This window comes from Sinohyriopsis cumingii, chromosome 10, assembly GCF_028554795.1.
Source record: "Sinohyriopsis cumingii isolate HCF-2022 chromosome 10, ASM2855479v2, whole genome shotgun sequence".
NCBI lineage: Eukaryota > Metazoa > Mollusca > Bivalvia > Unionida > Unionidae > Sinohyriopsis > Sinohyriopsis cumingii.
Genome location: NC_142970.1, coordinates 35,212,859 through 35,236,317, shown reverse-complemented (window position 1 = coordinate 35,236,317; position 23,459 = coordinate 35,212,859). Strand labels below are relative to the sequence as shown.

Genomic DNA, 23,459 nt, shown 5'->3' with positions numbered 1-23,459 from the left:
ATTACCCCTCCATAGCTTGGATCCAATCCGAATCAGATTTTCTTTCTGCTGCTACAGGAATGCTTTTAGGAAATGCTCCTACACATAAAGAATAAAGAGCCTGACAATACTATAGTAAAAGTCATACACAGGGTTCCCACGCTACCGGGAAGTCGGGAAAAAGTTGGGAGAAATGATAATTTTTTCGTGACTGTGAAAAGTCCTTGAATCTTGCAAATATTGATGAAAGTCAAGAAAAACCTGGGATTTTTCCGCCAGCACTTGACGCACGAAACAGTCATGTAATTGAGTCATAACTAAACTGATCTTGAGTTAAATTTATTGAGTTCTAACCAGAATATTTGGAGGGTGCAGTATGGATCATTTGGGTGCTTGTAATAAACACATATTCTGAGTAAATCTAAATGTTCAGTGGATTAGATTTGTCAAGTAGATTTTCATATCAGTATCTTTCCTTACATGGAAGGCATGAAAACCAGTCTAGCATCACAAGAGGTCAACATGGTGGTGGCAAAGTGTAGCCGCTTACCGGATGTCCTAGCACTTTAAATGTTGTTAGATCGAGTAATACATGCATGCAATCGATATGAAAATTACCCATTTTCTCAGAAATTGTGACTACTGTATTATAATCATTATGTTTTTAATCTGCTGAAAGACAATATAAAACAATGGCATTGATGAAATATGACCTAGTAAGCCCAATTTGAATTGCTAGTCACATGAGTACACAAATCTAACAACCCAAATTTTCACATGTTGTAGAGAATTTTTTTTTTTTTTACATGAAAGTCGTATACTGGTTGTAATAAAAATACAAAAACGAAAGAGCACAACATTCTTCAAATTTATACATTTATATTCTGAGAACAACTTCTGAAGTTTTGTTGTATCAAGCTCTCTGCTTGATAAATCAGACTGGCCAGATTTCTGGTTTTTACAAAAAGTATCAGACTTTCATTTAATATAATTAAATTTCTGTACAGCAACATTAAAAAGGAGTTTTTTGTTGCTATCACATGACTATTGGACTCAATATAGGCTTGGCAAACTGATTATTAGATGAGTTCACTATTATTGTTTGAAATTAAATAATTACGGGTATACTGATCAAACAAATTATTAAAGAGCTGGGGATAATATGTTCAATTATAGCAGCCTCAGTTTGTCCATTGATAGTAGTTTGCATAAAATGATACATTATGAATTCAGAGACAAAAAATTAAAACAGTTCTTTAAACAAAAATTAGTTAAGTGTATTTCATCTTTCAATATAGGTAACGCCACTGTTTCCTTGTGTTATCATTTTCTTTATTATAATTAATACAAAATCAACAAGATAGCAGAGTATAGATGTATGATATTTAAGTAAATCATAAATTTGACCAGAACCCAGTTTCGCTTTTTAATATATAGTGTCATATAGCACAACTATTATATAGTACGATATACAGGATAAAGATAAAAATTACATAAATCTAATAAAAGCATTATCCTACTCAGACCAGTATATATGGATCACCAAAAAATATTACTGCATGTGCCCAATATTCATGAATTTTGTCGGTGTCAAGACTTTCAGGGAACCAAGATTCTGGGTCAAATGTGCATAAAATTCTTAGAGGCATCCATTCTGTGTAATACATTCCTGTGACATGTTTCATTTTCTGCATGATGCTCACCTTTTTGTATTTTTATCTGTCAATACTGATCTGCAGAATAGTACCTGGCTAGACTTGGATAAACAAGCATGAAGTTTGTGTGACTGATTAACAATTAATCCTCTGATGTGTTGACTTGAAAGAAACAAATTTTTTATTGAGTGTATATGTAAGGCTGAGAATTGAATGTAGATACTGTATGTAATAACATAATGATATTGTACATGTCAGTTTATGCCACAGGGTCAAGAATATTTAAACTATAAGATAAATGCCAGGTTTTAAATAATTGAAGGAAATGACTAAATTTCAGGTTACACAAATAATTATTTACATTTTTTTCAGAGCAGCACACAGCAGTAATTTTGTTGTTGTTTTAGTAGGAGGGTTTAATGCCATTTTTCAGCAGAATAAGGCTATACATCACAGCCAGTATAACTGGTGGAGGAAGAACCTTGGAAAACCCCAGGAAGAACCACCGATCCATGAGAAGCTACTGGCAAGCTTTCTCACATACCCACCTTAGCCGAGCTTGAGACTCGAACTCATGCAGACGGAGGTGAGATGGCAGTGATCTGGAATGGTGAGCGCTTTAGACCACTTGGCCACTCATTGGCCCCATTAATTTTGTGTTCTTTTGGATAAATTTTTGTTCAGAATGTCCATAGTGATAGTTTCATGTGCTTCAGTAAGTTGGCTTTCACCCATATTGACCCCAAAACATAAGCAGTCTTGGTCTAAATTACCATATTACATTTTCTTATATGTAAGACATTTTGTAACTGGTTCTAGGTGGAGGCTGCTGTCCAATAAACTTGAAGAGTGGTGTTGGACAGTGATTTGCATCTTCTGACCAAAAGCTCTTAAAATTTGATCAGGTGAAATAATGACTATGAATATGGATGAGAGGTAGATATGGTGAAATTCTCACAAGGAAGGGATGGTTACTGGGCCTGTAATGGACACATTGATATACAGAAAGAAGGGATAGTTACTGGTCGTGTAATGGACACATTGATACACACAAGGAAGGGATGGTTACTGGGGCTGTAATGGACACATTGATACAAACAAGGAAGGGATGGTTACTGTGGCCTGTAATGGACACATTGATACACACAAGGAAGGGATGGTTACTGGGGCTGTAATGGACACATCGATATACAGAAAGAAGGGATAGTTACTGGGTGTGTAATGGACACATTGATACACACAAGGAAGGGATGGTTACTGGGCCTGTAAAGACACATTGATACACACAAGGAAAGGATTTTTACAGGGCCTGTAATTTACACATTGATATACAGAAAGAAGGGATGGTTACCGGGCCTGTAATGTACACATTGATACACACAAGGAAGGGATGGTTACCGGGCCTGTAATGGACACATTGATACACACAAGGAAGGGATGGTTACCGGGCCTGTAATGTACACATTGATATGCAGAAAGAAGGGATGGTTACTGGGCCTGTAATGGACACATTGATACACACAAGGAAGGGATGGTTACTGGGCCTGTAAGGACACATTGATACACACAAGGAAGGGATTTTTACGGGGCTTGTAATAGACAAATTGATATACAGAAAGAAGGGATGGTTACCAGGCCTGTAATGGACACATTGATACACGCAAGGCAGGGATGGTTACTGGGCCTGCAATGGGCAAATTGATATACAGAAAAAAGGGATGGTTACCGGGCCTGTAATGGACACATTGATACACACAAGGAAGGGATGGTTACTGGGAATGTAATGGACACACTGATATACAGAAAGAAGGGATGGTTACCGGGCCTGTAATGGACACATTGATACACACAGGGAAGGGATGGTTACTGGGCCTGCAATGGGCACATTGATATACAGAAAGAAGGGATGGTTACTGGGCCTGTAATGGACACATTGATACACACAAGGAAGGGATGGTTACTGGGCCTGTTAAGGACACATTGATACACACAAGGAAGGGATTTTTACGGGGCTTGTAATGGACACATTGATATACAGAAAGAAGGGATGGTTACCAGGCCTGTAATGGACACATTGATACACACAAGGCAGGGATGGTTACTGGGCCTGTAATGGACACATTGATACACACAAGGAAGGGATGGTTACTGGGCCTGTAATGGACACATTGATACATACAAGGAAGGGATGGTTACTGGGCCTGTAATGGTCACATTGATACACACAAGGAAGGGATTTTTACTGGGCCTGTAATGGACACATTGATACACACAAGGAAGGGATTTTTACGGGGCCTCTAATGGACACATTAATATACAGAAAGAAGCAATGGTTACAGGGCCTGTAATGGACACTTCTACATAGTAATCAATTTTCTTTGCTACAGTTGCAAAACCCATGTATGTACTGTTTACTATTTACTTAAGTTGATTTCCAATGGCATCTTGAATTGTATCCATTCCTGTATCAATAAATGTATTAATGCAAGAACCCTGAAAATGGATGGAGGCTTGCTTTCTTTTACATGTGCTTCAGTTATCTGATGCCATTCTTTTATCTGTTAATGTCAACACCATGCATTAAACTTTTCCTGTAATGGTCACTAAGCTCATAAGGATTCCAGGATTAATCGACCCATAATAAAGTTTACCTGATAATGGTATCGGCACATAATGAACTCAGCCGACCCAAACTAATCCATAGCATATCGGCCTCTAATACACATCTACATAATGTACTCTATCCATTGTATACTGAGATTGTTGGTCCATGATTTATATAATTGTAACGTGGATGTAATGTTCCTTGTTCAACTGTCATTTCATATTTTATTCTTTTTATGTCTCTTTTCAGTGGTCATTCATTTTGAAATAGAAATAAAATGGAAGAAAAATAATAATCCCAGATTAATTAAATTACTGCATGATCAGCACTTTGAAACTATTTGTTCTGCTGCTGTTAATTGTTAATTGAGTTGAAGGGTGCACATGTCTGTTAATTGAGTTGAAGGGTGCACATGTCTACTCGGCCACTTGTGACTGTAAATGTATTGACACGTGGAATCTGATTAGTCTTACTTCCCATCAGTATACAATAACATTTTTATCAGCAGTAATATTTTCCAGTATTCTAAGTTTAAAATGTGTCTGTCCTTGTAACATCCCAATGTTATTTGAGTTAAATAGCTATATTTTTAACAAAGTTAAGCACAGAGACCAAGCAATCATTTCAGATCCTATGTATTTATTTTTTTAGAGTAAAATTTTGTATATTTGTCCATCTTTGCCTTGCCTTATTCCTTCTCTCAATACTAACTGTAATTAAATATTTTATTTATCAGCAGCAAATGTCTGACATCCTCTTTTCATGACCCAGTTTAGTAAAACATCCATAGGATGAATGGTTTTCGTCCGGAAGTTTGTTGATAGCATTTAAGGTGCTGAGCATTCAACAATCAGGATTGAATTGATTTGATTAAGGTGTATTAATATGTACAAGAAGAAGTAATTTAGTCTTAGTAAATGCTCATACATTGAAATATACACTATACTTTAATTAACTCCATTTCCTGGTAATTCTCTTTGGATAGTAGAGCATCAGTAACTTTGAGGAGCCTTTGTTTGGCATGAACTACAAGAATGTGTACTTGTCACATTTTAAAACATCCCCAAGTTTTCATGTACATGAGTCAGCATGACAAGACAGAAATTTTTGTGCTGACTATATTTGGGCTTAATTTTCCTGTTAAATATTATTTTGCTTTATTTAGGAGAATACATCACAATTTTATGATGTCAGATCTGTCTAAACATGTTTTTGCAGTTGATGGTGTTTAATGCTGATAAATGTAATAATTTTGTTTCAGAATCTGCAGACAGACCATGGCATGTTGTGACAAGTCTGGTGGAGGAAACAAGTGTAAATGTATCACTGTCATATTCATCATTATAGTCCTTGTCATTTTTGTTGCTGTGATGATTGCTGTTTCCCTCAAGAAACTAAATTCAGATGAAGGTTAATATGTTAAGATTTTAAGCATGAATCTGTCTTTCCAATAGCTTCTGTTAATATTATTTAGGTTACAGAGCTCTAGCAAGAAATTTTCTTAACAGTTGAAATGGGTGGGGATGCATTTAAAGAGTACTTCTTTCCATAAGAACCTTTTTGTTAAAAGGGGCTTCTTTCTCAAGTCACAAGATCATGATGATAATAAAAATGTACAATTTAGGGACAGAAAGAAACTGAGCTTACAATGTGGATCAATGTTCTGTATATACCCACAATTGTTGAGGTGGGAATGTGTTGGAATCCTTGTCAGTTTGATTGACCTTTTATCCATCCATTAAAAGCTTTTATGAAGCTTATATACTTTTGAACTCTGTTCATACTTTGAAATTATAAATGGGCCCCTTCATCTCTTTTGAAATTTTGTATAGGCAGATTGATCAGTTTTGAAATTTTTTATAGGCAGATCTGTTATGGTTTGTTTTAAAGCCATTCACACAATATCAGACTTTCTTAGCTTATCCCATATTTTCTGGTCAGAGTTTCTGAATGTGTGTGCACAAATTGATACAGGTGTAGATTGCTATGAATTCTGTTAAATAGTTATCTTATCATAGAGAAGAAAAGAACACAAAATGAGCAAAACAACTGCTTTCATTTTATACGGTGATTTAGCATGATGTGGAGTTCCAAAATTGTTTTCAGATACCAAGTTTGAATTATAGCTGCATATGGCTTAATACGTGCTCACACCCATCTTGGTCAAAACTCTAATAATAATAATACCATTAACAGTGCATAAGCTTGTCTTAATCTTTCCAAAACTGAAATGAACTTAAATATTCTAATGTTTTGGAACAAATTACTGGTGGCACATTACACTTAAAGTTTTAAATTTGTCTCACAAAGGTAAAAAAAAAGCAATTATAGAAACAAAACAACTCATAAGGTCATGTTATGTTAAACTTTAGATGCACCAATCATGTTACTGCTTTCTTATTTATGAAAGTGACAAACTTCATACCATTTCCAGTACTAATGCAATGCTTTATCCATGTACATGTGACACAAGTAGATTTACAAAATTTGGATCATTACATTATCTTCCAAACCAGTAGATTCTTTTATTGATATAAATTTTCTGTAAGAGGACTGATATTTTTGACACATAGTTTAATATGTATTCTCTTCATTTTATAATAAAGCAGTCACTTTTGAATGTGAATCAGATTCTAATGGAAAATGTTACAATAATAATGAATGAATACCAGTCACTGTATTTTTAGTTTCCTTTATAAGAATGACCCAAATGATATTCATTGTGTTTCACACTTAACAGGCTGTCATTAGTTTTGTGGACATGATTTCTCTTTAATCACTTGTATATTGTAATGAGTGGAGAATGATCTCACTGTATCAGCATTAGAAACGGTAATGACAAAACAGCCACTCAGTCTACAGAGAAGTTCAAACTTCAGTTTTCCACTGCCTATATTTTTTAAGACCACTTTCCAATACTTCTCCAAGCTAGTTCATTCAGAGGAGGAAGTTCCTGCATTGCACTTAAGATGTATTCCTGAACCTCATGTTTCTCAGCTGGTGATTATTTAGCAATGAGAGAAGTATGTTTTGGCATTTTGTTATAAATAAATAAACATAGTTTGCCTTAAATATTCCTGTAAAAACATGTTGAAAACTGCAGTAACAATTAAACAATACCAAAACTCCAAATGCTAAACTGAGTTTTTCTACCAAAATCATATTGTGGCCAGTTTCTCCTTTTCATTTCCCATCTGCTTATGGTCAGCTGATTTTTATTCAAAGACTCAAAAGTCAGCATAGAGCAACTTGGATCTTTTTATTGCTTATAACATCTGATTAAACATGATATTACAGAATTCGTTTTTATTAGTTTATCAAGTGAGGTATCAACAGGCATACATACATTCATACATACATACATACATGATTAGTTGAAATATAAATACATTATTTCAAGATGATTTGTGGCAACAGGGTCAAAAAAAATTTTTGTTTTGGATTGAATTTGGATATTCATTATCCACAGCAAATCGGAAATGAGCCCATCCTGAATATAGAAATATATTTTAAAGCATTCATGTATGAATATAGAAATATATTTTAAAGTATTCCTGTATGTTAATTTGAACATCAGCAGTCAAATGGAAGATGTTTAATGTTGATCCCATCTTGTGTCAATACAAATGGAAGAGGTTTAATCTTGGTCCCATCTTGTGTCAGTACAAATGGAAGATGGTTAATGCTGGCCCCATCTTGTGTCAATACAAATGGAAGATGATTAATGTTGGTCCCATCTTGTGTCAATGCAAATGGAAGATGATTAATGTTGGTCCCATCTTGTGTCAATACAAATGGAAAATGTTTAATGTTGGTCCCATCTTGTGTCAGTACAAATGGAAGATGGTTAATGTTGGTCCCATCTTGAGCTGGTTACTTCTGTGTTCAAACAGCCAAACTGTTGATTACTGTATTTTAGTATTTTACACAAGGTTGAATAGACAAGAGTTTTAATTTATACCATAGCACTTTAGTATTTTGTTGTTAATTCTAAATGTTATTATAATTGTCAATAGCCAAATAATGCACATTATACATCTGACAGTTAAAACATTTCTTGCTTGGTAGAGAGCATGGTTCTTGTATTTGCCAATGAGATACATGTAGCTTCAATCTCTGTGTTCAGAAATTTAAGATAACACCATGGTTTTACATTTTACAGTGGGTATTGCATATGATACAGTAAACAAGGTTCTCGGAACAGATACAAAGAGAGAGGGGCTACACAACGGCCCACCAGGGTTCGAGTTCATCATTTTCCCAAGTGTCTTCAAGTCACTGGAATTTACAGATTTGGAAGTGAGTAGCATAGCCCACATAACAAAGACCTTCAAGTTGATTATTCTTATTATTAAACTTATCTTTATAATTCTTATCCATTGAAAATCAAACTTTATGTGCCTATAAAAAAACTCCTTGTTAATAAGGTCCCCTTGACTTCCACAGTATCTTTAGCATTAGATGCATGTTGGTGATACAAATGGTATAGAGTTCTTTTGTACATTGTTTTATTCTTCAAATACGTTACCCAATAATAATAATAATAATAATAATGAGGACTTTGTTTAGCGCCTAATCTTTAGAAGCTCTAAGCGCTTTACAACATTAGACAACACATATAACATAAAAAAGACATATAATGATATGATTACAAAAACAAATACCATGAAATTAGAAATCATAAAAAACATGCAGAAAATATTTAAGGTAGGAAACATTATTAGGTCTTTAAGTTTGTTCTTGCAGTCGAAATAAGTGAGTTTTAAGAGCACTTGTGAGAGAATTAAAACAGGGTCGCAGATCCAGCCCTCCCAGATACAGTAAAACTTGTTATGATGTACTCAACTCTACACTGAAGCCTGTTCAAAATATTTCTCACTAGGACATTACTGGTGTTGTGTGGGTTTTCACAAAAGATAAAAAACAAATACAAACCTCTAAATTGACTACATATGTCCACGATTACTCCCATTGATGAAAAAATGTCTAATCTTGCTGGGTATTCACATCACCTCGGTACTACATTGGCAATTAATGACAGGTTCTTTAGTCTGTTTTACAGCAGTTTACAGTTGACACCATATGCCTGACTTCACAATACTAGTAGCAAGCACTTTTTAATTTAAAAAAAAAATACATTATTAGAACAATCTTTACTCTTTATGCAGTCATTGTTACAAAGGATTAAATAATGGTTAGTGGTGTATATCTTTTTTGCATACTACATGTATCATAAGCTGTCATGTTTACAAAGGATTAAGTCAGGGTCAGTGGAGGGTCCCGAGTGGCTGAGTGGTCTAAAGCACTCACCGTTTCGGATCACTGCCATCTCACCTCTGTCTGCGTGGGTTCGAGTCGCAGGCTTGGCTAACATGGGTATGTGAGAAAGCTTGCCAGTAGCTTTTCATGGATCGGTGGTTCTTCCTGGGGTTTCCCAGGGTTCTTCCTGCACCAGTAATACTGGCCGCCATGTCCTATCCTGTGCTGAAAAATGGCGTTAAACCCTGCAACAACAAAAACAACAAGGTCACTGTTGATCTCTGTTTTTGCGATGTGGTCATTCATAGCAGTGTCAAAATGCATATTTTGCCAAAATATCATGGTTGCTGGTCACATTCTGCAGGTGGTCACTCATGAGAGAGCATTTGTATGATAAAATCGATCCATGCATTATGATTGTGATTATAAATGACAGGTGGTAGCTCATGGCAGAGGTTGCTCATAACAGGTTTTACTGTACTACTCATAGCTAAAGGGAGCTAAAAGTTGCCTGCAAACGTATGTGGTGGTCAGGCAGAATGATCTCCCCTTAGTTATAAGACTTGTTGGCAAAGCTTAAAAAAATACCTGAGTTACTACTGGAGCAGAATGCACGCTGTCTATGGATGTAACTGTGGGGAGGCTGGGAGGGTGTATGTTTATGATGATTGCATAAGTATTCAAGTATATATTCACTGAGAAACATTTTACTAGGATAAATAGGTTTCACCTGGCTGCACCAGTGTCATTTTTCACAGTAAAATTTGAAAGGGTGGACATAAACATTGGCAGTGTGTCATAAATAGCACACATATATAGCCATCTATATTGTGGTTTTACTTTTGGGGGTGGTGGCAACTTCTGTGGAATTTTTGGTTCCTCTGAACAAAGAATTTGAAGACCCAATAAAAAAAAACAAAATTTATATAATGCACCCCCCCCCCATTCCCTTTCCGGAGTTCTTTCTGATACATTGTGTAGTCAGCAAAGCTCAGTTACTTATGATTCATCTTTATTACTGTAGTATAAAGTTGTCTTAGACGTATTTTATTTTAACCATTTTTGACAAAATAGCCATAAAGTATTTATTTGGTTTCAGTGTATTTAGTATCTGGAAGCTACTGATTCCATTCACTACCTTAAATTAATGTATTAGATCAAAAAGAAAGCAATATGTATTTTAGAACTAGATTTATTGAAAATGAAGAAAAAGATAATAAAATGATATAGGAACATTCAGCTTAATGTTCATTTACTTTAAGAGTTTGTACAGGTAAAAGTGCTGTTGAACATACTTTTATGAATGAATTGCACTTTATTCTCTGCAGTTCTTTCTGATGTGAGATTTTCTCCCATTTGTAACCTCAGTGTCTGAATGAAATTTCTGCATAAAGGTTAGATTTGTACTTCTGATTATTATGTTTCTTTTAAAATTGAAATCCGTAAAGCACATCACTATTTTATCCAGCTTATTAAAATCCAAAGAACAATGTTACTTTTACTGATGTCATTAGTTTGTCAGAGGCTTTGAATGTAATGTGTCATAACTATGTCTTTGAACTGTTCATCTTTGAATGTGATGTGTCATACCTGTGTCTTTGAACTGTTCATCTTTGAATCTGAGGTGTCATAACCGTCTTTGAGCTGTTCATCTTTGAATCTGAGGTGTCATAACTGTTTCTTTGAACTGTTCATCTTTGAATCTGAGGTGTCATAACTGTGTCTTTGAGCTGTTCATCTTTGAATGTGATGTGTCACAACTGTCTTTGAACTGTTCATCTTTGAATGTGATGTGTCATAACTGTCTTTGAACTGTTCATATTTAAATGTGATGTGAAATATCTGTCTTTGAGCCGTTCATCTTTGAATCTTATGTGTCATAGCTGTGTCTTTGAACTGTTCATCTTTGAATGTGATGTGTCATTTCTGTGTCTTTGAACTTTTCATCTTTAAATGTAATGTGTCATAACTGTCTTTGAACTGTTTGTCTTTGAATGTGATGTGTCATTACTGTGTCTTTAAACTGTTGATCTTTGTGATGTGTCATATCTGTGTCTTTGAACTGTTCATTTTTGAATTTGATATGTCATAACTGTGTCTTTAAACTGTTCATCCATCTTTGAATGTGATGTGTCATAACTGTGTCTTTGAACTGTTCATCTTTGAATGTTTTGTGTCATATATGTGTCTTTGAGCTGTTCATCTTTGAATGTGATGTGTCATACCTTTGTCTTTGAACTGTTCATCTTTAATGTGATGTGTCATAACTGTCTTTAAACTGTTCATCTTTGAATGTAATGTGAAATATATGTCTTTGAGCTGTTCGTCTTGAATGTGATGTGTCATAACTGTGTCTTTGAACTGTTCATATTTGAATGTGATGTGAAATATCTGTGTCTTTGAGCTGCTGATCTTGGAATGTTATGTGTCATAACTGTGTCTCTGAACTGTTCATCTTTGGATGTGATGTGTCATTTCTGTGTCTTTGAACTTTTCATCTTTAAACATTTTTGATACTGTCCAATCTGACCTAAACTTTTGTTCCTTATCATGGCAGGAATGATGGGCTAATCTGCATTAATCAACTGTTGATTTCTGTCATTGTGTCTGTTGCAGTGCCTGAACAAGGATGGAGTGGTGATTCGGCTGCATGTCACATACCAGTTTAAGGCTCGGCCAAACAATTTAAGAGATATCATCCTCAGTTACAAGGACTATGATGGCTACAAGAAAGTTCTGACCTACACTGGTGAGCCCATCATACTGCCAGTATCATGTGATTAGAGTGTTTCTACCTTCACTTATATACTGCCTGACCTTCTTCCCCTTTCAAAAAAGATTAATTTGGATACATATGTTTGATGATTACCAGTACTTCATATTCACAGATGAAGGAAGTAAGTTCACACGTGCATTTATTACTGAAGAAAACATGTCTTGAAAACTAGGGGATGTGATTTCACTTGCTATTTGACAGTGTTAAGCAACAAATACAGTCATGAATATATGTCAGTCAGCAGATAAGTAGGTCCTGTTTGTTGGTTCTTTTTCTAGGTCAGGGTCATGGCAGAATATTTATTTTTCCATCTCATTTTCTTCTCTGCTCTATAACTTTCAGGCTGTTTGAAATAAGAAATTAGACTTGGTATCCTGAGACATCACTGTCAGTGTGAAGTCCTATCTTCAAGGTCAGGATCTTGTCTCTGTGTTTTCCCTCACATTTTCCTTTCCACTCTGCAATTTTCAAGCCATGTGAGGTTAAGGGATAAAACTTGTCATATTTATACATCTTCATTAGAATGTTTTGTGAACATATTTGGGTTCCTATCTTCGGGGTCAATAACATTGTGTAATGTTTCAGTTTTCCATCACACTTTCCTTTGTACTCTATACCTTCAGAGCCCTTTCAGCTTTGCAAATGAAACTTATACATTAACATTAGAAAGTGTCTTATATATGACATTGGTGGTCCTGTCTTCATGGTCATGGTCATAGCTCAGTATTTTAAGTTTTCCATCAGTTTCCATTCCACTCTTAGACTGCAAGTTTAAAGCTGTTTGAGGTTAAGGCACATAACTTGTTATCATCATTAGGTATGTTGTATGTTACATTAGAGGTAATATTTTCAGTCTCAGGTCATTATTTTGTAAGCTTTCAGTCATACTTTCCTTTCCACACTAAAGCTTTAGAACCCTTTAAGCCTTAGAAATAGATCATAGTACACTTGTATAGTAAGTATTAGAAAGTGTTTCATGTACAATATTGGAGTCCAGTCTTCATGGTCATGGTCTTAAGTATTTTAAGTTTTCCATCACACTTTTCTTTCTCAATTTGATTTATGAGCCATTTGTAATATAATTTGCATATTTATGCATAATCATTAGCAGATGTGTCACATACCACATTGGGCATCCTAATTTTAAGGTCAAGGTCATGTGTCATTATTTTAAGCTTTCCTTGTAACTTTACTTTACATTTGATAACATTAGAGCCATTTAGGGATGAAATTTGCTATATTTGTCAGATACCACATTGGAGTTCCTATCTTCAAGGTTATGTCTACAGACCAATATTTTAGGTTTTAATAGCATTTTCCCTCCCAAACTTTATCTCGTGAGCTGTTGAAGATAAACTAATTAAATTTTATATACTTGTGTTGCATTCAGCATTTGGTGTCCCATATTCAAGGTCAAGGTTGCAGGGATGTATTTCATGTTTGCTTTTGAGACTGTTTAATATTTTAGAAGTTTGAGATTCTGTGAAGAACCATGGTACACTTACGTTTTCTTATTTGATGACAAAAAGAGTATCAGAAAAATAACTTATCATGTGTGATTAGGAAATCCCATCCTCATCTGAATCTCACTCACATATTAAATTTAGATGAGACTTTTATTCACCTGTACATTGATGGATTCAGTTATTCTAGCCAGCTGTTATTTATTTCGAAAAATTTAAATGAGTCTTAAAGCAAAGACCATTTTATTTAATCTAAATGTATATGGCTTAGAGGAAGTAATTTAGAGCTCAAACTAAATGGAATTTCATGATGTTGCACATCCTTCGCACAAAACATCTTTGATCTGAAAACTTATACTTTAATAGCTCTGACACCAAGCAACTATTCCTTTCTCTTTAAAAAGGAACTAATTAAGATCCAGATCCAGGACAAATTTTAAGTTCCGTAGAGAGTGTCTTGATATTTACACTGATGCACTCACAGGGATGTAGAAAAGATCTGATGGAACCTTGCTGTATATTGTAAGAGGCAAGTAGCATGGTGGCTTAAGTTGTTGGCATGCCAGACTTGTGACTGAAAGGATGTCTGTTTGAATCATACAATCAGACTAGCCCTGGTCCACTATTGTGGTGTGTCCTAGGGCAAGACACTTTATTCCATGCACCAAATAATATGCTTGTGTTACTCTGCCATGAAACACCACACATTGGTCTAATTCTGTTACAACACCAAAAATATTTTGTGTTATCAAGGTGAGTCAGCTCTCCATGAAGTGTGCAGTGAATTTAATACATCCCAATTCCAGTCAGAGAGGGGTGCCTTCCAGGAGCGAGTACGGCAGAGAATCATCGATAAGTACGAGTCTCTCCAGTGTGAAATAACTGACCTCCAGGTACATAAAGTCTCAGGTTATTTGGTATTAACAGTAAACATGAAAATCATCATTACACTTGCATCCCCAGCTATCAGACTTTGCACATATTTTAATTATTAAATGGCTTAAGAAAAATGTACTGTGTGATTTATTTTATTGGTAAGCTTGACCTTTGAAATTTAAAGTCTCAGTAAAGAATGAACCAAATTGACATTAAAATCACTCCCCACACCCCACTGCATGCAATATAATGCATCACTTGATTGTTTGTATGTGTTTTAATACCAAGCCAAGAAGACTGAAGTCCTGCATCAGCTGGCCTCTGGAAAGCCCTATGTTGAGCTCAGCATCATTGTCAATGGCCAGAAACTCAACATAGTGAACCGCTTCACCTACCTTGGCAGCACACCGTCACTGCCAGAGCCAGCACAACTTTTGGCAGACTGTATGCCAACATCTGGAATAGAAGAGGCATCAGTACCAGACCAGACTAAAGGTCTACAGGGCAATTGTGCTACCTACACTGTTTTATGCATGCAAAACGTGGATGGTGTATCAACGCCACGCCAGGAAGCTGAACCACTTTCACACCACAAGTCTCAGGAAAATCCTCAACATCGAATGGTGGGACAAGGTTCCAGTCACTGAGGTATTTGCCCAAGCAGGTCTCCCCAGCATCCACACCATCCTGATGCAGTCCTAGCTATGCTGGGCAGGACATGTTGTACACAAGCCAAACCACTGGCTGCCTAAGAAACTCTTCTGTGGTGAGCTACAGCAAGGACAGCAATCCTACAGAGGTCAGAAGAGATGCTTGAAAGACAATCTGAAAGCTGTATTGAAAGTGTTCAACAAAAACCCTGATTCCTGGGAGCAAACAGCAAGCGATTAAGTCACTTGGCATTCCTCTGTGTGAAAAGGCTTCAAGTTGTGTGAATCTAGCAGAACAGCAGCTGCAGAGCTGAAGAGGCAAGCCAGAAAAGTGCATGCCATGAACCCTCCTGGACAATCTGAAAGCGGCATTTAAAGTGTTCAACATAAACCCTGATTCCTGGGAGCAAACAGCAAGCGATCGAGTCACTTGGTGTTCCTCCATGCACAAAGGCTTCAAATTGTGTGAATCTTGCAGAGCTGAAGAGGCAAGCCAGAAAAGCACATGCCATGAACCCTCCTGGAAATGTCCCACTCATCCCTTGTCTCTTATGCAAACAAACATTCCATGCAAGGATTGGCCTCATCAGCCACCTGCGCATGCACAGAACAGAACCAGCCTATCCAACCCTTGGATGACTAGAGTGGTCCTTGTCAACTCGATGGATGAACAACAGTTACATTTGCTGACAAATCTGTATTAGGATATGTATTTGAAACATGAGGAAAATTGAGTGATTATAATTTAATTCAAATGTAAGATGTCTGGAACATGAAAATTCTTTATCAGTATAAGAACTCTTTCAGATGCTGTAGTAATAAATGCATGATTACTACATTTTGGTCCTTCTTTACTTCCCAAAATTGCTCACATTTGAGTCCTTTGTTACATCCCATATTTACCCACATTTGGGTCAGTCTTTACTTCCTAAAGCAAATGTATCTATTACAGACCTGCCAACTCTTATGATTTTGCCCTAATTCTTACAAAAATTACCCATAAAATACGAACTTACAGCATATTAGCAAAATCTATGGAAAAATTATGGTTGCCGAAAAATCTGGATAATTGGTTGATCCGTGGTTTTTTTTTGTTGATCTGGGTTTCATCTTAGAATTAGTGAAATTAGTCAGGGAACCAGGCTAACTTTACAGCAGAACCCCAGCTGCTTTAAACTGCACCTATTTGTTCATGATAAACATCTGCGTGATCAAACTGTTGATTATAGAATATTTAAAAATGGCATCCAGAAAGTGATGCATGTTTAAGACAAAAGGGAAAATAAGCTCCTTGAAAAGTGTTAATATTCAACACAGAAGAATATAAAGGAGTGTTCAGATTCTTGTGAATAAAAGCTGGAAAGGACACAATTACGAATATTGGACATCACATGCCAATTTGAGTATATCTTGTGTCAGGAGATAAGATTGCCGTCGTCATGTGAAGTGGAAAAGAATTTACAATAATTATGTCAAGGAGAGAGATAGCAACAAGCCATTGAGCTGCAGAGAGTTTGTGCAACTGTACTAGTGGTAAATAAAGTCTACATGTACTGTACAAACTTTTCATTTGAACATAATGTTTATCGTCGATGTGTCAAACTTTTTATTATATTTTCCAGCTTTACATTAGCAGTTGCTGATATTTTGTTACACCTTACTGGAAACTGGTCAATCGTAAGAAAAATTATCAACTGCCTTACTGAGTCGGACTTGTCAGGGTTGGCAGGTCTGCTATTATAATCAATGCTTACCAAAATGTAATTTATGGTAAGTGATTCAGTTGAGTGAAATTAGGAAACATTTGAGAAACCTGATTTCATATAGTTATAGGAAATAAAACTTGAGTCACACTTGGCACATTTTTTAGGGTCACAAATGTCTTTGAATAACGTTGGTCACTATTTATCCATGAAGATATCTATCATACTGTATAGATTCACTAAAACACTATATATATGTATATATATATATATATATATATATATATATATATATATATATATATATATATATATATATATCTGTGTGTGTGTGTGTGTGGAAGAGCAGTTACCTTGTGCAATTCAGCATAGTAAATGGCTTTCACTGCATTTTTATTTCTTTCATCACAAGTTTTATTCATTATTCCATTGAGCAAAAATGGAAAACAAGGGCATATTTATATTAGTAAGATAATTTCACACATTATATTTGGTATAAGTAAGTTTTGAATAAAGGTATTTTCGGTATAAGTAAGTTTTGAATAAACAATCAACAGATGACTCCCACTTTCTTGATAGTGGTCTTCAAGAATAGTGAGAAACCTTATTGCAGTCTTAATTATAGCAATAGAATTAGTATGACCTTGTTTGTTTGTGTGGAAAAGAAATTCCGCATTTTCATTTAAGATCAGATCTTTATACTAGGTGTTAGGCATGACTAGCTTAATTATGGCAGCTGGGGTTTGCTCTTACTTGCATGGAAGCGAATTTCTGTATAATCTTTTTTATATATATATATATATATATATATATATATATATATATATATATATATATATATATATATATATATCTGCACTGTTCCTTATTATTTCATCTCTTCTTCTTTTCAAATGACAAATCCATTTATATATTTAACCCAACTGCAGATTTTGATACCTGCTAATTTAAACTGATTCACAGTAGTTTAAATTTCTTATTAAACTTGTAACAAGAATATATTTCCATTCTAGTACTAGTCTTTTGACTTGGGAGGATTTTTCACTACAAAAAATAAAGGATATTAAAGGATCTTTTGAAATTCTGAAGAAAGAAAAGCATGCTCTTAATATTTTAAAATTGAATTCAGTGGTGTTACTTTGTTCAGGGTTCCCATACTACCAGGAAATCAGGAATTTTCTGCCACCACATGATGCTTGAAACATGTAATTGAGTTGTAACTAAATTGAACGTGAGTTAAATTTATCGAGTTCTAACCAGAATATTCAGAGAGTGCAGTATGTATCATTTGGGTGCTTGAAATAAACATATAAGCTGAGTTGATCCAAATGTTCAGTGGATTAGATTCATTTAGTAGACTTTTATTTTCAAAGTCAGCTTGATATCTGTTATCTTTCCTTATGTTGAAGCTATGAAAACCACTCTAGCATCACAAGAGGAAAAAATCGTCGTGTCAAAGCTTAGCCGCTTACCGGATGGCCTAGCAGTCTTTAAACATTGTTAGATCAAGTGATGAAATGTGACCTGGTACTTGCGATTTGCATTGCTAATCGCATGAGTACATAAATCTGACAACCCACATTTTCAAATGTTTTAAAGAAAAAATAAATATTAATTGAAAGTCATATACTGCTTGTAATAAAATACAAAAATGAAAGATCATAGTTTTCATTATGTAATAAATCTGCTGACAGGCAAAAGTTCATCGTTGCAGAAATTTGACCTGGATCTGGTCATTTGCATTCCTAGTCATGTGACTATACTACTCTCGCAACCTACATGTCAATGACTTCAGAGGTTATGCAGTCACATGATATCAATAGTAAACCATTTCTAGGGTGCTGTAGGAAAACAAATCGAACATATAAATGAAAGTCACATAATGTTTATAAAAAAAGAAAAAACATTAACTTCTCAAAATATTTATTGTGAAAAGAACGACCACAAATCTGGACATGTTGCAGCAATTTGAAGAAAACCAGATTCACTACGCAGAGAGCACATGTCAATATGGTAGTTATTTGACACCAACAAATACATTGCTGACACGTGCTTTTGGAAGTGGTTTTTCTCCACCCTGCTGCAATACTGATTGGTTTCTGGTCGTTGTTCTCAGAATAAATATGTTGAGAATTAAGTGTGAATTATATTTATTTATAAACATTAAGTGACTTCTATATAATATATCCAACATAAACTCTGACTCGACATAAAGGTAACAAATATCAAAAATGGGGTGGCAAGGTTCAGAGGAAACTTGGACTATGTTGACACGTGCTTTCTGATTGATAAATCAGATCGGCCAGATTGCTGGTTATTACAAAATGTATCTGACTTACATTTATTATACCCTACAACAACATTAAAAGGAGTTTGTTTTTGATTTCACGTAACTAATGGACTTCCGATGCTGTCATTTGAGATTTGTGAAGTGACTAGTAATGCAAATGGCGAGTACTGGGTCAGGTTTCATCAATGCCGTTGTTTCATCTAGTATGTCAGCAGAATAAAGACATAACGATTATAATACTTGCCATTTTTGAGACAATAAATCGTTTTCCTATCGATTTCATGCAGGTATAAGTCAATATAAGTTTAAATTGTCTAGGCCTGCTGGTAAGCGACTACTTGCAACGAACCCACACCCCAACCAAATGTCCAAATATGAAAAATGGGGTGGGAATATTTGGAGGAAACCTGGATTACAAAATGGACTGCTATTTGTTTTAAACCAAATTTGTTGTCCAAATTGTTGAATATCAGAACTGAAATGAGCAATTGTTGTCCCTTTTGTTATATTCTGTAAGATGCAGTTATATATTTGTTATGATTTTAAAACTACAAATGACAGACCTATTTGGCTTCACTGGTCATTGATCATAAGAGCTTACAAAATGACTTGTGTCTGTCAACTGTTAGCACAATTTTTTTATTGATGTTCCTCATAAACTACTTGTAGGATTGCCATGAAAAATTTCACACACACACACCTAATCTACACTTCACCCCCATAATAACATATAGCCATACTGCACCTTATCCACCCTGCCTAGTCCTGTACTGCCATCTTTGTTTCATCCTAGGATTCGCTCATATCTTGTAGATTGGTCATTACTGTGTGCCATGTCATGGGATCATCCCAAGATTGGTTATCACTGTGTGCCAGTTCATGGGGTCGTCCCAAGGTCTAGTTGTAAATAATTATGGTGCCTCTCAGAAATTTGATAAAGTTGCCACATTGGTTGTCATATAATGTATAAATATATCTTACTGTATCTACTCAAGATTGGTTCGTCATATTGACATGAGCTTAACACTAAATGACTTTTATGCACAAATTTATTGTCACATGCCAGATATAGAAAATGATTAAAAAGGCCCCTACTTTTTGGATAGTCATGTTTAAACAAAGCATATGAACATTATTCACTTGACCTGGTAAGTAAGTGACTATGCATTCTGATGAACAAAGTGATAATCTACACTCTGACTTGATTTTAAGGTCAGTGGTCTTGAACCAGGGTTTTTAGTTGTACTAGCTTGTAAGGATGATAATACATGTAGGTATCAGTCAGTGTATATTCCCAACGATTACCTGAAATGATGCTGCATCATTCACTTCATTTTTGTTTTCCTCCAAGATTATTTATTATCTATTTAACCCAGCTTGCCATGCAGGATATTTTCTATCTATGATATTAGGTTAAGAGTCAAAGGCCATAACAAAGAATTTTGTATTTTATGAATATGTTAACTCACATATGTAAGACAAATGCTTTGTTACCAGACTTGATGTATTGGACTTTGTTAAGGTTATCGATGATTGTCCAGTGTGGCAAATTTAAGACAAGAAAATGGACATAAAATTGAACTTATATGGATTAGACTTATATGGATTAGACTTATAATGGATTAGACTTATAATGGATTAGACTTATAATGATTTCAAAAAATTCTTTTCAGCCAGTAGAGCATCAGTCTCTTTGAGCAACTTGGGGTTTTCTCAATTTTATTCTAAATTTAAAATGGAGTCTTAACATTTGCCATACCTGATTCATCTAAAGTTAAAATACTTTGGTTGAGAATTTCCAACATTTTAGCAATAAATTACAGAAATAAATGATGTTGAATTTGTCCTGAATGCTGACAATGTTTTATGATTATGTGGTATATTTGATGCAACTGAATTTTCTGAAGAATGCTGTATTGAATTGTGCCTCTTTATGATGTCAGGTTAACAACATTGCCCGTCCATCAGAGTATGAAAGTGCTATTCGCAGCAAAGAGAGAGCAAGGGAAGATATTCAGGTAATACATGTGTGCCTGACAATACTCCCTTTTGTTTCCTATTGTCAGCTTGAATGGCATATACGTGCTCACTATAAAGCCCCTCTGAATATATTCATACATTTCATTCAGTTAGTTTAATTTTGATTTAATAATCCTATTTAATTTGTTTAAATTCTTGGTTTTGCAGAACATTTTTGCCATATTGTGATGCAGCCTTTTTTCAGCAAATCTTATATTAAGGAGGACTGATACCATGGGTCATTCCCATGATCAGTGTTATAAAATAGGGACGTTATACTTGAAACAAAGTTTTTGCATCTGCTGAAGCTTGTCAGATATTTGTGCTGTATCCTGTAGGTGGCTTTGAGTGAACGACCCCGACTGCTGACAGAAGCAGAGACAGCAAAAAGAGAAGCTGAGACTCAAGCTCAGATCATTATAGACAAGGCATACTCTGATGCACGTATCCTGGAAAACAGGTTTGTAAGATGTTAGTAAGTGGATAGATTTAAAACAACAAGGCTGTAATGTGCACCCAAGTTTGTCTGACCATCAGGTGTCACATAGTCAGATAGATCTAAATTGGATATTTCTTTGTATTTCATGCAAAGATTGCCTGTTAGACTTAACCTTCTCCAAAATTAAGTTTATTTTCTACTTGACCTGAATTATTAATATTTTTATATTCTGTAAACGACTACTACATAGCTAAAATATTCCCTATGTGTATGGGTTTAATATTAGGATTATTATTAATAGAAGTAAACATATTTATTTGGGTCTGGGTCTAGGTTATTGGGATTCCCCAGGCATACCTGACATAATCCAGGTTATATATTGTAATTTTAGTAACAGACTTTCTAATTATAACTAGAACAATTAATTTTTGATCCTCACACAGGTTTTGTTTGGCATCTTAGTTTATCATGTAACTTATGTTTTTCTGAAAGTCTGTTATTCATGCTTTAAGATCTTGTAGAATCAATTTGTATTATTGTTGAGTCCTGCAGTTCATTTGGGATGGAATATATTTCTTCAAATTATGTAAATTCAAGTGATTTTTGTCTGGAAATACAGTGTTCGTAAAAAATAGCATGCTTGGACAGACATTCACTGGGATTTATAGTGAATTCAAACCTGGAATTATATTGCTGTGTTTCAACTAAAGACTGGTGGCACATGAACACTTTATGAGCCATCACAGGCACATCAACACTTTTAGCATTGGACTTAATTTGGATTTCAACCAAAATTTATTCAGAACTTTTATTATTAGAACTTGTTTATTCTTAGAATATGTTACCCAATCATAACACCTTAGAAGAACTACCACTACATCGCAGATCCAGCCCTCCCATATACTACTTTCAGCTAAAGGGAGTTTAAAATTTTCTGCTGACCTTTAGACTGTGAATGTAACTAAAGTCAGAACCTTCTATTTGACGTAAGATGCTAGAGCGCTGGTGTATGTTGTTGATGGAGTCGGAGAAGGAGGACAGAGCTTTGGCAGCAGAAAAACATATTCAGTGATGGCTTTAAAGGTAGAATCTTCCCATGCCCTCATGTAAGGTAGAATAGATGATGGTACTGGTAGAACAAGCAAGATCATCTTTGTTGAGTTGAGCGAGGCTACGGTCCCATGTGATGCATAACTTACCTGGTGAAGAGTGATGAGGTTTGTCGCTTGCTAAACTTGCAGAAATGCCCTGAATTAGGAACCTTGACTTCAAAACATTCACTAAGTAAAGAGGCTCTTCTTGCGGCAGAGTGTATAAAAATTGTGAAGTGACATCTATTGAGGTGTGAGGATCTACTTGTGGTATCATGCCAAATGAGTATCATGAGGTGGTAAGAGTTAGACTTGTCCCTGCACATGTATGCAAAGTCAGGTTCAACTTACTGGAATCCTGGGCTGTTATTGAGCCCATAATATTGATGTTTGGCCCTTCGTGATCCCTATTATGTCGCCTAGGCTGGTTGCAATGGAAGTGTGAAGTGAAAATCAATCGGATCATCAGTGGGGATGGTTTAGGGTATATTTGATCCATGTAACCTGTCCATGTGTCTGCTGAATGAAATTGAACTTGGCTGTTTGTTAGCTCTGTCCCATTCTGTAGGAAGAATCAAGTTAGACTCCGAGGAGGCAAGGTAGGGGAAGTTCCAAAAATGTAAAGTCCTGTGGTGGTGACTTGGGTGCTGGAAC

The 23,459-nt window shown here is 35.4% G+C and overlaps 1 protein-coding gene across 1 annotated transcript in view; it reads left to right on the top strand.

Moving 5' to 3' along the window:
• LOC149789867 (uncharacterized) overlaps nt 1-23,459 on the top strand; it is a 45,589-nt gene that overhangs the window by 5,768 nt on the left and 16,362 nt on the right. The window contains exons 2-7 of the mRNA XM_089971861.1: nt 5,501-5,649; nt 8,402-8,538; nt 12,115-12,247; nt 14,491-14,630; nt 21,200-21,274; nt 21,614-21,735. Coding sequence (XP_089827987.1) covers nt 5,517-5,649; nt 8,402-8,538; nt 12,115-12,247; nt 14,491-14,630; nt 21,200-21,274; nt 21,614-21,735 — 740 coding nt within the window. The 5' untranslated portion in view covers nt 5,501-5,516. The remainder of the gene's footprint in view (nt 1-5,500; nt 5,650-8,401; nt 8,539-12,114; nt 12,248-14,490; nt 14,631-21,199; nt 21,275-21,613; nt 21,736-23,459) is intronic.